General features: G+C 37.7%; 1 protein-coding gene across 5 annotated transcripts in view; it reads left to right on the top strand.

Annotated features, from left to right (window-relative positions):
* PATJ (PATJ crumbs cell polarity complex component) overlaps window positions 1-15,312 on the top strand; it is a 350,262-nt gene that overhangs the window by 85,414 nt on the left and 249,536 nt on the right. For all 5 annotated transcript variants that reach the window (XM_061184132.1, XM_061184131.1, XM_061184130.1 and 2 more), the window contains exon 18: window positions 11,659-11,868. In XM_061184132.1, the coding sequence (XP_061040115.1) occupies window positions 11,659-11,868 (210 nt within the window). The remainder of the gene's footprint in view (window positions 1-11,658; window positions 11,869-15,312) is intronic.

Genomic DNA, 15,312 nt, shown 5'->3' with positions numbered 1-15,312 from the left:
ATTATGTACTGCTCACATACACTGGTTTAATTATCTCTACAACCTCATGAGGTAGGTCCTATAATCATCTTCATTTTATAGATGAGGAACCTGATGATAAGAGGTTAAAGAATTTGTTCAGGATTATCCAATTGTTAAGTAGTGGAGCTGGGCTCCTAAGTCTGTGGTCAAGTAGAGTGAAAGTACAGTCTTTAGACCAGAAACAACACTGATTCTTCATAATTGTGGCTCTAGTGAAAGATGATAAAAATTTCTGATTATCTTTCCAGAGAGGAACACTTACTACAGTTCTAAAAAATTTACTTCATGTTTTCCTGAATCCTTATGGTCCCTTGCCTTAACCCCTCCCACCTAGTCAAAGCTCTTTAGAGACCTGATGGCCTTTTCACTGCCAGAGAGTAGAAACTATGTGTGTTTTACCTGATATTTCCCAGCAGGACTCCTTAGCCCTTTTCCTGTGCAGTTTCAAAGTTGGAAAAGTTTTGTTCTGCATTTTGTGTGCTACATATCACAGAGTATTGCTTGCCCTTTCAAGGATTGAAAAGAAAAAAAAAAATCACAGAATCTTTTCAGAAGAATGAAGTGCGTCCTATGTCCTTGATGTGACTGTGGTTGTCAGAGGAGTTTCCCGTGTAGAGATGGCTCCTGTCCCTTAGTGTCGGCTTTTAGGGGGAGTGAGAACTGAGGACACCATGCTTCTCTGAGCCTCTCTTCAGGTGCAGAGGTCCACGTATCTGGAGAGTGGAAGGTCAGCACTTCATTGTCATGTGTTAACACTTAAGTGTAATATCAGGGATGGTTTAGCAATTGATAGCACTGTTGGTCTAAATTACACATGCTCAGTTGAATTGTTAACTCCTCAAACACATATGTCCTATCAAATTCTTTTCCATTATCTTCATAGTAACAGAAACAGGAGTAATAGTAAGAATGAGAGTAAAAGCACTTATGGAGTGATTACTATGGGCTTTCCAAGCACTTAATCATGCCTTATCTCATTTAATGCTTTTAACAACTCTACAAAATCTGTATTATTGTTATTTCCACTTACAATCAGAAACTCGAGTCTCAGAGATTAAACAACTTGAACAGTACCACTCAGCTGGTTTTTTTTTTTTTTTAATTCATTTTTGGCTGTGTTGGGTCTTGGTTGCTGCGCGTGGGCTTTCTCTAGTTGCGGCGAGCAGGGGCCACTCTTCATTACAGTGCGTGTGGTTCTTATTGCGGTGGCTTCTCTTGTTGTGGAGCATGGGTTCTAGGCACGCAGGCTTCAGTAGTTGTGGCACGAGGGCTCAGTAGTTGTGGCTCACGGGCTCTAGAGCACAGGCTCAGTAGTTGTGGCACACTGGCTTAGTTGCTCCACGGCATGTGAGATCTTCCCGGACCAGGGCTTGAACCCGTGTCCCCTGCGTTGGCAAGCAGATTCTTAACCACTGCTCCACCAGGGAAGTCGCTCAGCTGGTACTTGTAACTGTTTAGCTTAAGTTGAGAGTGATTTCTTTGGAAAATTAAAATAAATTCCAAAACTAATACTTAAAAAGCTTTTAAAAGTTTTGTGTGTCTGTACTTTCCCTGCATCATCAAAATAACTTTCAATTAATATAGTTTTTTTCTGGAAGATAATGGGGTATTTCTTATTTATAAATTCATTTTCTTTGTAAAATTTTTTTGGATAAAATACATATAACACAAAATTTACCATCTTAATTTTTAAGTGTATAGTTTGGTCGTGTTAGGTATATTCACATGTCAACTAATGTAATTTTAATAGAGGGTGTGACTTTGTCCTTGAATACTACCATCAACCTGGTGGAACCCCAGCCATTTCAGCCAGGAGATGGGACTTTGAGATAAAGGACAGTTGTGTGGTTTGGTTTGTTTTGTTTTCCTCACAACTAGCAAAAGTCCTGGGCCAGGAGTGAACAGTAAGTACGTAAACAATTACAGCATGACGTAAAATTTTCAAGAGATGAAATATCCAAAGATAATGTTTAGTGTCCAAGGAGAATGTCAACTAGGAGACTAGAAGGGGATGAGAGAAAGTCGTGGACCTCTGCTTGAACCAATTAAATTATTATGATGTTTAAAATAGATTTTTAAAGTATGAAATTATACAGAATAAAATTATGTGCAAGCTTATGTATTTTTTCCTCCATTTTAGACTATATTTTGATCTTTTAGCAAGTTTCTCTGTGCACCTCTTTTCCATTGCACTTTTAAAAATTTAAAATTTATTTATTTAAATTTATTTATTTTTGGCTGCGTTGGGTCTTCATTGCTGCTCATGGGCTTTTCTAGTTGTGGCGAGCAGGGGCTACTCTGTTGTGGTGCGCAGGCTTCTCATTGCAGTGGCTTCTCTTGTTGTGGAGCACGGGCTCTAGGCGTGCAGGCTTCAGTAGTTGTGGCATGCAGGCTCAGTAGTTGTGGCTCGTGGGCTCTAAAGCACAGGCTCAGTAGTTGTGGCACAGGCTTAGTTGCTCCACGGCATGTGGGATCTTCCCGGACCAGGGCTCGAACCTGTGTCCCCTGCATTGGCAGGCAGATTCTTAACCACTCTGCTACCAGGGAAGCCCTCCATTGCACTTTTAATTGCCTTGTGTGCTGTGCTTACTGTGCTACTCAGAGACTGTTTTGTTCTATGTGTGATGTGTGAAAAAATCTATTCTTAATGTCTAATAGTATTAAGGAAGTAATATGACACAAGGAGCCAGGAACCATATCAGTTTAATTTATCTTGAGTGCACTGAAAGTATTTTGTGGGCACTTACTTTTTGAACGTGATGGTGTTGTGGTAATTGGTATGATTCGTGTAAAACTTGGCTATATTATAAAATAGTAAAAAATGGGGTTAGATTCTGATAAGATAGCTTAGTCATTATTCATTAGAATCATTTACTTATTGCCTTGCATTAACTATAAATACATTTATTTCTCTTTCCTAAAAGTAAATGCTTAGGTTGTTGGTCAAATCAGAAGATGCTGTTTTAGTATAATTAATTACATCCTGCATTCTTAAACCAGAACTATTCTAGTGATTTTAATTCAAGTAATAGTCTCTGACATGTCTTTGTTGCTATCTAAAAATGGCAAAAAAAGTTGTTTTAATTTTCCTTTTATAAAAAAGAGTACATGTATATATTTTGTTATATCTTTTGTTTTGATGGTAGAATACTCAGAAGTTAGATATTACGTAGTTAGTGGCATTTTTATGAGTTCTTAAAAGACATCACTAACTACAATTATACCATGTTTGTGACCAAAGTGTAGTCTTTTTCATTGCTGATGCTGTGTTTTGAATTAACTTCTGTCATTCCCTACTTTTTATAGTGGTTTTGTGAATGTTTTGGTAGAAATTAATGACAAATTTGACTCAAGATATTCTGTCAAATTTAGTTATAGAATTTTGAAGTTAGGGGAACAGATCACAACTGTCATGTATCCAACTTTCTCATTTTGCAATTGAAGAAACTGACTCAGAAAAATGAAGAACTTGTGAAACTGTACACCGTCAGGCTGGGGGCTCAAAACTTGTTCCTTGACTTCTAATCGACACCCATCCTACCACTAGTGGATTGAATGGCTGTCTTCCTTGTCTCTCTCCTATGTATATTTTCTTCTTTTTAGAAAAATCTTTGGATTCCTGTTTTCTGACTGACATCATTCACAGTGGACATTTTAATTCATGCCAGCTGTGCATCAGAACTTCTGCAGATCATTGTTTTTTCCTTAAGATGTGTACGTCTGTGTGTGTGTGTGTGTGTGTGTGTGTGTGTGTAAAAGAACATTTGCTTTGCCCTTCTTTGTACCCAATTCCTTCTTCTGCCTTCTTCTACCTCCAGGATGAAATAGCTAGCTGTCTCCCTTTTAAACTTAATGGTTTCTTTCTGTGTTCTCCATTTCAGTAACTTCCTTGGGATCTTATTTTAAAAATTATTTAGCTGTTAATTCATTTAGATTTTAACTTACTACTCTTTAGTTCAAAAAATAATTGCCACATTTAAGAGTATACTCTTCAAACCTGGAACAAATTCATAGAGACAGAAAGCAAAATAGTCGTTACCAGGAACTGGGTGTTGGGGGGAAATGGGGACTCACTTAATGGATATAGAGTTCCAGTATGGGAAGATGAAAAATTTCTGGAGATGAATAGTGAAGATGGGGGAATTCCCTGGCAGTCCAGCAGTTAGGACTCGGCGCTTTCATTGCGGTGGCCTGGGTTCAATCCCTGGTCGGGGAACTAAGATCCTGCAAGCTGCGCAGCGCGGCCAAAAAAAAAAAAAAAAAAGTGGTGACGGTAGTACAACAATGTGAAGGTACTTGCCACTGAACTGTACGCTTAAAAACGGTTAAAATGTAATAAGAACCTGCTGTATAAAAAAATAAATAAAATAAAATTCAAAAATGGTTAAAATGGTAAATTTTGTTATATTGGGCTCTTTGCTGCTTTCATAGTCTTCTCTCAGTTGACCTAATATATTAAGTTGGAGCAATTCTCTTATTAAGTAGTATGTGCTAGCTGCCTCATGTTATCCAGAAATTTATGTAGGTCCTTTCAAATTATCTTTGAAACATAATTCCTCACACTAATGTGAATAACTATTTGTAGAGTGAAGCTCAGTAGCCCAATTCTGTAATAATGTCACCACAACATTGAATTCATTGGTTAGGAGATCTGATTTGTAGAGCGCTTTCTGTTTCACAGTTGTTTGAAGTTGTTTTTCTAGTCATTCTTTGGAATCATTTCATTTGGGGAAAGGACTCCTGCAATACAGGAGAGCAGGTATTTTGGTGTGGTGAGCTGTCTAACAGCACAGAACTTTAATGACATAGAATTAAGGCTGTATGAATGAACCGTATTTCCTCTCATGAGTTTACTGTAGGCCAACTTTATGTTTTATTATACTCACTTGTCAATAAGTGTCAACATTATCAAAGGTAAATAATTTATACCCAAGTTTTTATCTGAAATAAACTATTGTCTATCTCTTTGCCATCCTATTGTGGTCACTACATTCTTATTCCATTATTTTTTTTTTAAGTGAAAGTAAGCCTTTTTAAAAACTTAATTCATTCATTAAAAAAATTTTTTTTGGCTGCATTGGGTCTTCATTGCTGCGCGTGGGCTTTCTCTAGTTGCAGCAGGCGGGGGCTACTCTTCGTTGTGGTGCGCGGGTTTCTGATTGTGGTGGCTTCTCTTGTTGCGGAGCACGGGCTCTTGGCACTTGGGCTTCAGTAGTTGTGGCACACGGGCTCAGTAGTTGTGGCTCATGGGCTCTAGAGTGCAGGCTCAGTAGTTGTGGTGCACGGGCTTAGTTGCTCCAAGGCATGTGGGATCTTCCCGGACCAGGGATCGAACCCATGTCCCCTGCATTGGCAGGTGGATTCTTAACCACTGCGCCACCAGGGAAGTCCTCTTATTCCATTATTTAACGTTTTTAAAAGTTTGGGTGATAGAATAGATTTTTAAAACAAGAACAACCCAAAAGTTATCCTTTATTTTATTTTTTGTCTTTATTTTTTAAATTTTAGTTTTAAAAATTTTTTATCTTTATTTTTATTTTTTGGCTGTGCCACGCAGCATGCGGGATCTTAGTTCCCTGACCAGGGATCGAACCCACACCCCCCATAGTGGAAGCGTGGAGTATTAACCACCAGACCGCCAGGGAAGTCCCAGTTATCCTTTATTCTGAATCCATGTAGTCAAGTCCTTGTAACACCTTGATTTTTGTTTTCCTTCATTGGAGTAATACTGCAAACATATAAATGTTGAATGTCAGAATTGTCCTTGGTGTATGTCTCATATTCCTCTTATTTTAAAAAATGCCTTTTACTGAGGCATTGGCCAGTTTATTAAATGTGAGCACTTTTCTTCATGTTCATTTCCTCTGTCTCCTCTTTATGTAACATTTTCTGCTTCATGCCTTTCCACTGAGTTTGCCATGGTTGCTTACCTGTATTTGTGGTTTTAGTTTCGGAGCAGCTTTAAGACTAGAGCTCTCTACATCTTCTGGTTGATATCCTTGTCTCTGAGAGAGCCCAATTTCAATTGAACCACCTCTCTGCCCCAGGTGACACTGCTATACAGTGCTTTAGTTTATGTGAACCCTGGTCTCTTTGATCTGTGGGAATGTACACAAATATTCATATAATACATTTTATAGACACTTCTGAACTTTGAATTCCATCCATTTGGGAATATGGATTGTCACATGTTTGTATGTGTTCATGTGAAGGTGTCCAAAGGACACCAAAGGAATGGATTCTTGAGAATGTAAGTGTAAATTAAAATCTGGCAAACAAATGCATGTTTTAGCTGTCCATGGAGGCACGCTGCACATTCTGTGCTAACTTTCATCAACTAGGTACCAACATATAAACCTCTAGTGGCCAAGTGTGGTACTTTAGGGACTCAGTTTTATACACTTTGGCAAGGTAATAAATATATATTCTAACAATTTGCCTTCTTTCAACATTCATTCATTTAGCAAATACTTACCTTAAGAAGCTGCATGACATAGTGGATAACAGCATGAACTCTGGGGCTTAACTGGCTGGTTTAAATTCTGGTTCTACTACTTATCAACTGTGTGTTTTGGTTAAGTTATTTAATTTTCCTCTGCCTTAGTTTTCTCATCTGGAAAGTAGGGATAATAATGGAACCTACCTCGTGTTGGTGTGAGGATTAATTAAATAGGTTCAATGAAGTAAGATATTTAGATCATGCCTGGCATGGCAAGACCTCAGTAAGTGTTAACAGTTGTCGTTATTCACATATGACGGGATGTAGCCTTTGCCTTATAGCTGTACTTATAGTCCAGCAAGGAGAGAGAGCCTAAACAGATTCAGTCATTTGATACTTCAGCTATTATTCAGTCCCTTCTCTGTGTCAGGCACTGTAGTCGGCCCTGGAAATAAAGTAGCAAATAAGCAAACATATCCTTGCTCTCATAAGCTTATTTTTAGTAGGGAAGATGGTTAAAATAATTTCAGCAGAATGTCAGAAGAGTTGTAATAGGAAAAATGCAACATGCTGTGTATACATCTAGCAGGAGGGCCTAACTTATTCTAAAAGGTCAAGGACAGTGAGGAAACTATATTATGACAAATGCTATAATGGAAGGTCTTTTTTTAGGTTTAGAGATAACCACAGAGTAGGAAGTGCTTGAGTCTTCTTCGGGAAGTCAGGGAAAGCTTCTCATTGGAGGAAACATGTGAGTTGACTCTGGTGGCAAAGATACAGATAAGTGGCCCTGTGGCAGGAGAAACATTCCTGGCAGATGGAATGGTTTGTAGAATATCGTGAAGCATACCAAAGCCTTCCACAGTCCTGAACTTCAGTAGTTCTGGATTGTTGGGACAATGTGTGGGGCAGATTGGGGGTGAGCAGTGGTACATTGGGAAGAGCAAGGGGAGATGAGACTAAACTGCAGATCTGAAGGAATTTTTCTGCCAAAGAGCACTTTATCGTGAAGGCAGTGGGTGTCACTGAAATATTTTATGCAGGGGAGGAATTGCAATCCCATTTTTATCTTTAAAAATCATTATTTTCTCTCTGTTGACAATAGACTGAAGAGGGTAAGATTGGAGACAGGTAGACCTTTGGGAAGACTGAAGCAGTTGCATAGGCGAGAAATAATGAGAAGCTGCACCAAAGTAGTGCAGCAGAAATGGAGAGAAAGGATCGGATAGAAGAGACAGAAGGTCAATTGACGTGCCTTAGCCAGCAACCCAGTGAAAAGGTGAGAGAGAGCGAGTGAGTGCTTGGGTGTATGGCAGTGCCACTCAGGGACTATGGGAGGAGAGAAATCTGTTTGTCACCTTGGATTTCCCCCGACATTGAAACTTCCTGTGTTTATAATAACTATCAAACATTAGGATCACTTCAAGAGACCTCAGAAATCCTCATATGAGCTTTTCTTCAGGCACTTTTATTCACCTGTGAGACAGAGCAGTTAGATTGGTTCTCTTCAGATTTCATAGCTAAGTAGTGAGGAGAATTCAGGTTTAGAGCTCCTGTCTTCCCACGTAGCATTCTGATGAAAGTTGGCTGTGTCTAATTGATTGTAGGAGTTTTTAAGAGCTGTAGGGAATGACTTTCATAAATGGTTGAGTTAAAGCAGACATATGAGATACTGTTAGAACATGTGTAAGAATATAAGGATTTTGCATAAATAGGAAAAAACATCTTTCAGAAGAGGAGAATGGCTTGCATAGTAAAAGATTATGTATCTTGTGTTCTGTGGTTGGTATTTAGTACCCCCTATTGGCTGTTTAGTCTAAAACAACATCTTGATTCTTGAATACAATGTTCCTTACAGTGTTGTTTACCAAAACAAGAAAAATTAGAGATTTTAAAATTATGATAAAAGGTGATAAAAACTGATGGGGACTTAAAAAAATCTGGATAGGGTCTAGAAGTTGGGTAGAGGTCTTGAGAAATATCTTTATAACATTTTGTTGGATTTAACATGGGTACGATATTGTAGACCACATTTTCAGAAAACAGACTTTTCTGATGAGAAGCAGCCTGGTTTTTAAGCATGTCGTATGTGGCAAAGCCTCAAGAATAGTAGCTGCCCTGGTAGGCAGTAGCAGCTGCTGTTCTTCCATAGGGTGGCTACTACATGTGATGACCATGAAAGGAAATGACTGTTACTCATTAAAGCAACTCCATTTAGCTACGTGAGAGATCACCTGGTCAGAAAAGTCATCATAGAAAATGCAGTGGCGATTATCCATAATGGGGTATCTTCAGTAGTGGGTGGTTTGTCCTTTTTTAAGTGACAAAGAAGCTGCCCTTGGCTTCTTTCCTCCAGGAAAAGCAGTGGTAGATTGGATTTAGTGTTTAGAATAACTAGGAAGCCCAAGCCTGAATAAATTTTAGTAAGCAGGCACACCTGGTACTAGTTTGCGGTCTAAAGAAGGTTGCATTTTGTATAAATAAGTGCTCACCATGATTTTTCTATAATAAGGGAAATCTATTAATCTATTTTCTATTTCCATTATTTCCTGGTAGTCTTTCTTTGAAATGTTTCTAATTATCATTTCAACTGGTTGCATTTTGAAAACCAATTCACTATTTATTTGGGTAGAAAATAGTACTTTTTGATTAGGTGTTATATGAAACTGCAGAGATGGCTCACACCCACCCAGGGAAATCATTTATTTGCTTTTGGTGTATTTTACTGTTGCAGTTTTCTCTAAGAAAGTTTAGTAATTACTAATATGAAGTAATGGTAGCTGCTTTCTGTGCATTTCATGAGGGGAATAAGCTATTTTATAGTTTCCCTTCCCCCCCAATAAAAAAGCCTTCCATCAGAAACTGACAGCCTAAATGAAGGACATAATTGTACAGCTTATTTATTAGTGTGTCAAACTTAAAATGTAATGGTTTCATATTTCAGAATGAAAAAGTGTGTTGTGATTCATGGTTGCTGGTGACAAAATAGACAGCTCTTTTATATTACTGCACTGATTGCTGCTGATATCCCACTGTACTTTTTTTTTTGGGGGGGGGGGTTCCTTTCTGTTCTCTTCCTATGCAATAGCTCCCTCTACTTGAAAATATTGGTGTAATTATAGTTTAACACTGTACTTTATTAGTGAGTTCCCATGACTATTTTTACTTTCAATCCTCTTTATTAGTATGTGGTGTTATTACAACAGAGCATGTTAGAAATTTACCAAGAATCTCTTGACTTGGTAGTGGAAAAGCAAGATTTAGTTAAGAAAAGTAAAATAAGTTGTTTGAAGGCATTTTTCAAGGAATTTGCTCTGTAGCCTTTGTTGATTTAAATATGGTATATTTGGTTAAGATTCCATGCAGTATTGAAAATAAGCCTTGATGTCTACAACAGAGAGGTATAGAAAACTGCAGCAGAAACCTTCAAAAGAACCATCAGCCACTTCAAACAGAAATAGCCTGGAACTTGGCAAATTCTCACTTTACTAATTCCAAAGTCTTACCATTCTAACACAAAACGTGGTAGTTTCTACTTTCTCAGGAAGGGTTTAATAGAAACTAACAGTAGTAGAATCTCATGTTACTACATCTTGCCTTTACGGAACAGTATGTACATAATGAAACAGTAGGAGCAAAATAGACAAACCAAGCAAGTGATGTTAAGAGTGAGATTTATTTTTTTTCTCTCCCTTATGAAGTTTGAGGTTTAGTAATTGTATCATATACCTCCACCATTAGGACAAATAAGAGATTCTACTCAACCATAAGATTTCCACGTGAATGTTTCTTTTCCATTCATATCTCTTTATTTCCAATTTGTTCTGATTATTATTATTATGGTGTAGAGCACAGTGGTTAAGAGAAGGGCTTAGGCGCCAGACTGTTTGAGTTTGAATCCTGGCTCTGCCACTCACCAGCTGGGTGATCTTGGCAAGTTTCCTTAACTTTCTGACCTTCAGTTTCCTCATTTGTAAAATACAGACAATAAATCTACCCACATCCTGGAATTTGTTGTAAGGATTAGCTGAATTAATGATTGTCAAACACTTAGAACAGAGCCTGACACATAGTAAGTGCTATATACCAGTATTTGTTGAATAAAATAAAAAATAATAGTGTGGCTATAAATTGGTTTTTATTAGCCAAATGTATTTATAGAGTGTCAGTGTTATCTTCTGTGCTTAATGAAAAGAAATATGGGGCCTTCCCAGTGGATGAGAGAGATTTTCACAATGGTTTTGTTCATGAATTGATATTCAGTTCCTCTGTATTAGAATAATTCTCACCTAAGGGTACCTATACCATGTCATAATTTTAGGTTATGTTATTTTTAAACATACTTTTTAAATGCAGTGGTATATGCCATGGTTTCCATGTCTTTTTGGAACTTAAGTGATTTAGCAAGAAGATTTTATACTGGTGGAATGCCTAAGAATGCAGTATCATTTCCCATAGTACACTACGTTTGGAGCCTACTTATTGCCCCAGAGCAGTAATGGATGGGCTTGTCTTTGGTCCATAGTATGACTATGCTTAAGGATGTCAGAGATTCTTTTCCAACTCTCCCCAGATCTCTTGTGGTCCAACAAAATGTCAATCATCAAAACTTTAAAAAAGAAATTTATATGTATTGAGCACTCAGACATGCAACTGAAGTTGTTAAGGTTATGTCTTTACCTTGATACAAGCTGATATTTGTATGGATGTATAGAGTGATATTTTAATAGATTTTGTTTTTGGAAGAATACCACCAGAATACTGGACACATAAAGTAAATAGTCAAATGAGATTCATAAGTCAGACGTACCCTTTTCTATTGTGCTTAGCTTTATTTGCACTTTCCAGATATTGCATTTTTTTACATATTGAAGGTTTGTAGCAACCCTGTATCATTTAGATGATGGTTAGCATTTTTTAGTAATAAGGTATTTTTAAATTAAGGTATGACATTGTTTTTTTAGACATAATGTTATTGCACACTTTGTAGACTACAGTATAGTGTAAACATAACTTTTATATGCACTGGGGAAACCAAAAAACTTACGTGACTCACTTTATTGTGATTTCGCTTTATTGTAGTTGTCTGGAACCAAACCCACAATATCGCTGAAGTATAACTGTCCACATACTTGTCTTAAGGCTATATATTTGTTTTTAGGGAGCTGACTCATCTTTCTTTTTTGCTTGATCCTTAGGACCCCTTAGATCCCACAAGATCAGTGATTGTGATTCGCTCCCTGGTGGCAGATAGTGTGGCAGAAAGAAGCAGAAAACTATTACCTGGAGACCGCCTGGTCTCAGTCAATGAATACTGTCTGGACAACACCACACTTGCTGAAGCTGTGGAAGTGTTGAAAGCTGTGCCACCAGGCACTGTACACCTTGGCATCTGTAAGCCTTTGGTGGTAAGTGTTGAATTTTGTTAATATAGGAAATGATAATACTATATCATTATAGGATATTGATAATATCAATAGTTAAGAACATGGATTTTGCAGACAAATACACCTGGCTTCGAATCCCTGTTCCACTGCTTACTATACATGTGTCTTTGTGCAAGTTTCTTAACGTCCTTGACTTAATTTTCAGAAAAAAATGTCTACCTCATAGGATTTTGAGGATTAAAGATATTTGTTAAGTGCTTATTAGCACATTACTACATCAGTGCTAGCTGCCAACATTACTAGTCCTACTGTTACTACTTTTATCTTTATACTTTTAGCACAGACTTCTAAGTTTTCATTACATTCCTTATGTTATAAATTAAAATAAGTATGTTTATGTGTTTTAACTTTCATTTGGGCATGATGTCGAGATGGCTTGGTAAGTTGAAATCTCGTTAACCATATCTCAGTAAGATTTTAATATGCTTTTCTGACCATCAGTGTGCCTTGTAACCCCTAGCATCTAAACTCCGATAGGTCAAGCCATCCTGAAGTCATCTTATTGTTTAATCTCATGCACTATGTCAGATCACTGTTTGTTTTTCTTTTTCTTTCTCTTTTTTTTTTCCTGCAACTTCCCTAGATCACTGTTTCTGACTGAAGTATTATTAGCTATGGTGCTCTTGAGGTTCCCCAATGTAAAAAAAATACTTGATGATAATTTTCAAGCAGCATTATAGTATTATTGAGTGTTTACTATATGTCACTCAGTATTTTAAACTCTTTACATGCACTAATTTAATCATCACAGAAACTTTAAGAGGAGGTAATCCTCTTATTACCACTACTGTGTATTGAGTTAGTCAAGACACAGAGCTGAGTAACTTATGCAAGGTGATATAACTAGTAAAGGGGAGAGTTGGAATATAAATTCAGCAGAGTGGCTTCAGACCCTGTACTCTTAGCCACAATGCTATATGTTCCTATTCTAATTTGTTGTCACAAGTTTAGTTTCATGCCGCATGTCTGAAACAGATAGCATGGTTGTAGTAGAGTGTTGGACTGGATTTCAAGAAATCGGGGCTCTGTTTCTAACTTTGCTACAAGTTAGCCCAGTGGGTCTCAAATTCAATGATATGTGATAGACATAAGAATCACCTTGGAGATGGTTAAAATGCAGTTTCCCAGGTCCTACTCTCGGAGATTCTGATTTAGTGATTCTCGTCTGCTGTTCAGGAACCTGCCTCTTCAGTGAGTCACCGGCGTAGTTCTGATGCAGAATTTTTGCACTTTGAGAAACACTATACCAGTAATTCGATCATAGGTACAGCACTTTTCTGAGCCTACTTTTTCATTTCTGAAAAGAGTAAAAAAGACTAGAGAATTCATAAGATCTTACTTAACTCTAAAATTCTTTTATTCTGTGAAATATATTAGCACACTACAAGTGTTCATATAGATAAATAGGTATATAGATAGAGATCTGTCTATATAGATATCGTTACATATGTTCATTTATAGACATAGAGTCATGTATTACACATAGTATTTTTGCATTGGGGAACCTCACATGACCTTCATATATTACTTTATTATTCTTCACATATTATACAATCAAGATGCCTATATATTACACCTATCAGATACTTTAAACATTTTGAAATGGAATATAGCACATAGCTAAGTCAAATTCTTGACTTTATATTGTGTATTTGGTGTGTGAGTGTTGCCATAGCCAATATATACCATGAGATACCCAGTTTGATTTTTGGACAAATTAAGGAGGGGAAACTTAATATTTTTATGGGGACCTCATCTTGGTATTTTGGATTGTGGCAAGAACTTTGTCTAGATTTTCCCTGATGATTATTTGCCTGATTATTTGGGTTACCAGAGAAAGTCCCAACTATTTATGATCTATAGGACCTAAACAGTGTGATTTTACTTTGAAGCAATTGAAGGAAGTCTCAGGCAGTGTAAAGAACAGAACTTAGTAACAACTGGCTGTGGATTCCTGTGCTATTTCTGGCAGAGGTAGAGCTGCACAAACCTCGGGACCTTGGAGCCTTGCTCTGAGAGGAGTTTGGAACACAGTAATTGTGAGGTGGACCTTTGCCTAGGCTTCCCTCAGTGAATAGAAGGCTGCCAGGATGCTGGGGAGTGGGAGGCCAGTGAAGGAATGAGAGAAGGTCACGTTCAAGACTTAGAAATTTTTAGTGGAATCACCACTAAGTAATTGCTTCTTTAACATCTGGGTTCTTTTAGCACAACTGTCTGTGAGCTGTAAATAGTAATGCATGGATCTTCTCTGAGGTCTCTCTGTCTCTCTGTCTCTCTCTCTCATGGTCCGGTTGGTGGCCACTTATCTCATCACTTAATGTTTGCTGAGCATTTGCTCAGTCCTCAGGAGAACCGGAGAGAGAGTATGAATAAGAAGGTCCAAAGTCAAGTTGGAGCAGAAAGACTATGAATGTGTAACAGGAGAATAGAATTATTTTTTATTAAGTCTTGTACCATATAGATATGTACTATCTATATAATATAGGTGTTCTATAATCTTGCATTATAGTCTTATATAGAAACTTATTATCTATATAGTTTCATGTTAACCAGAAACGTGACTTACTTTCTCTTTTCTACAAACTCACCTCAGATGTCACAGATAAAAACTGACTTTAAAAAGTTCATTGTAGGGCTTCCCTGGTGGCGCAGTGGTTGAGAATCTGCCTGCCAGTGCAGGGGACACGGGTTCGAGCCCTGGTCTGGGAAGATCCCACATGCTGTGGAGCAGTTAGGCCCGTGAGCCACAACTACTGAGCCTGCGCGTCTGGAGCCTGTGCTCCGCAACAAGAGAGGCCGCGATAGTGAGAGGCCCTAGCACCGCGATGAAGAGTGGTCCCCACTTGCCGCAACTAGAGAAAGCCCTCGCACAGAAACGAAGACCCAACACAGCCATAAATAAATAAATTGATTAATTAAAAAAAAAAAGTTCATTGTATCTTCAGAACTCACAGGACAGAGCTGGCAGTGGAGTTCTTGAGCCAGACATCTGTGGGATTTTGCTTAGTTCTGTGATTTGCAAAGCTGTGTGTCCTTGGGCCAGTTATTTAACCTCATCAGCTCCCACTTGGGATCACAAATCATGGTAGCTGAGATCACAGGCTCTAGAGCCAGACAGCCAGGGCTCAAATTCTGGGTGTGTAACTGACTAGTTATGTACCTTTGAGCAAATTACTGTGCCTGTGTTACTCATCTGTAAAATGAGGTTAATAAGAGCACCTACTTCTTAGAATATGTATTAATATATTAATAAATATATTAAGTGAATTGATATATTTAAAGTGCTAAAACCTGTGCCTGTGAGATATATATCTATTTGATATTATTTTCATGTAAGTATAAAAATCCTGACCTAATAGAATTGCTGTAAAGATTAAGCTGAGACAAAGCACGTAAAAGTGTTTA

The sequence above is a fragment of the Eubalaena glacialis genome, chromosome 3, assembly GCF_028564815.1.
Source record: "Eubalaena glacialis isolate mEubGla1 chromosome 3, mEubGla1.1.hap2.+ XY, whole genome shotgun sequence".
In the NCBI taxonomy this organism is placed as follows: Eukaryota; Metazoa; Chordata; class Mammalia; order Artiodactyla; family Balaenidae; genus Eubalaena; species Eubalaena glacialis.
Note: the sequence above shows the minus strand (reverse complement) of the source record. Positions and strands in the feature narration are given on the sequence as shown.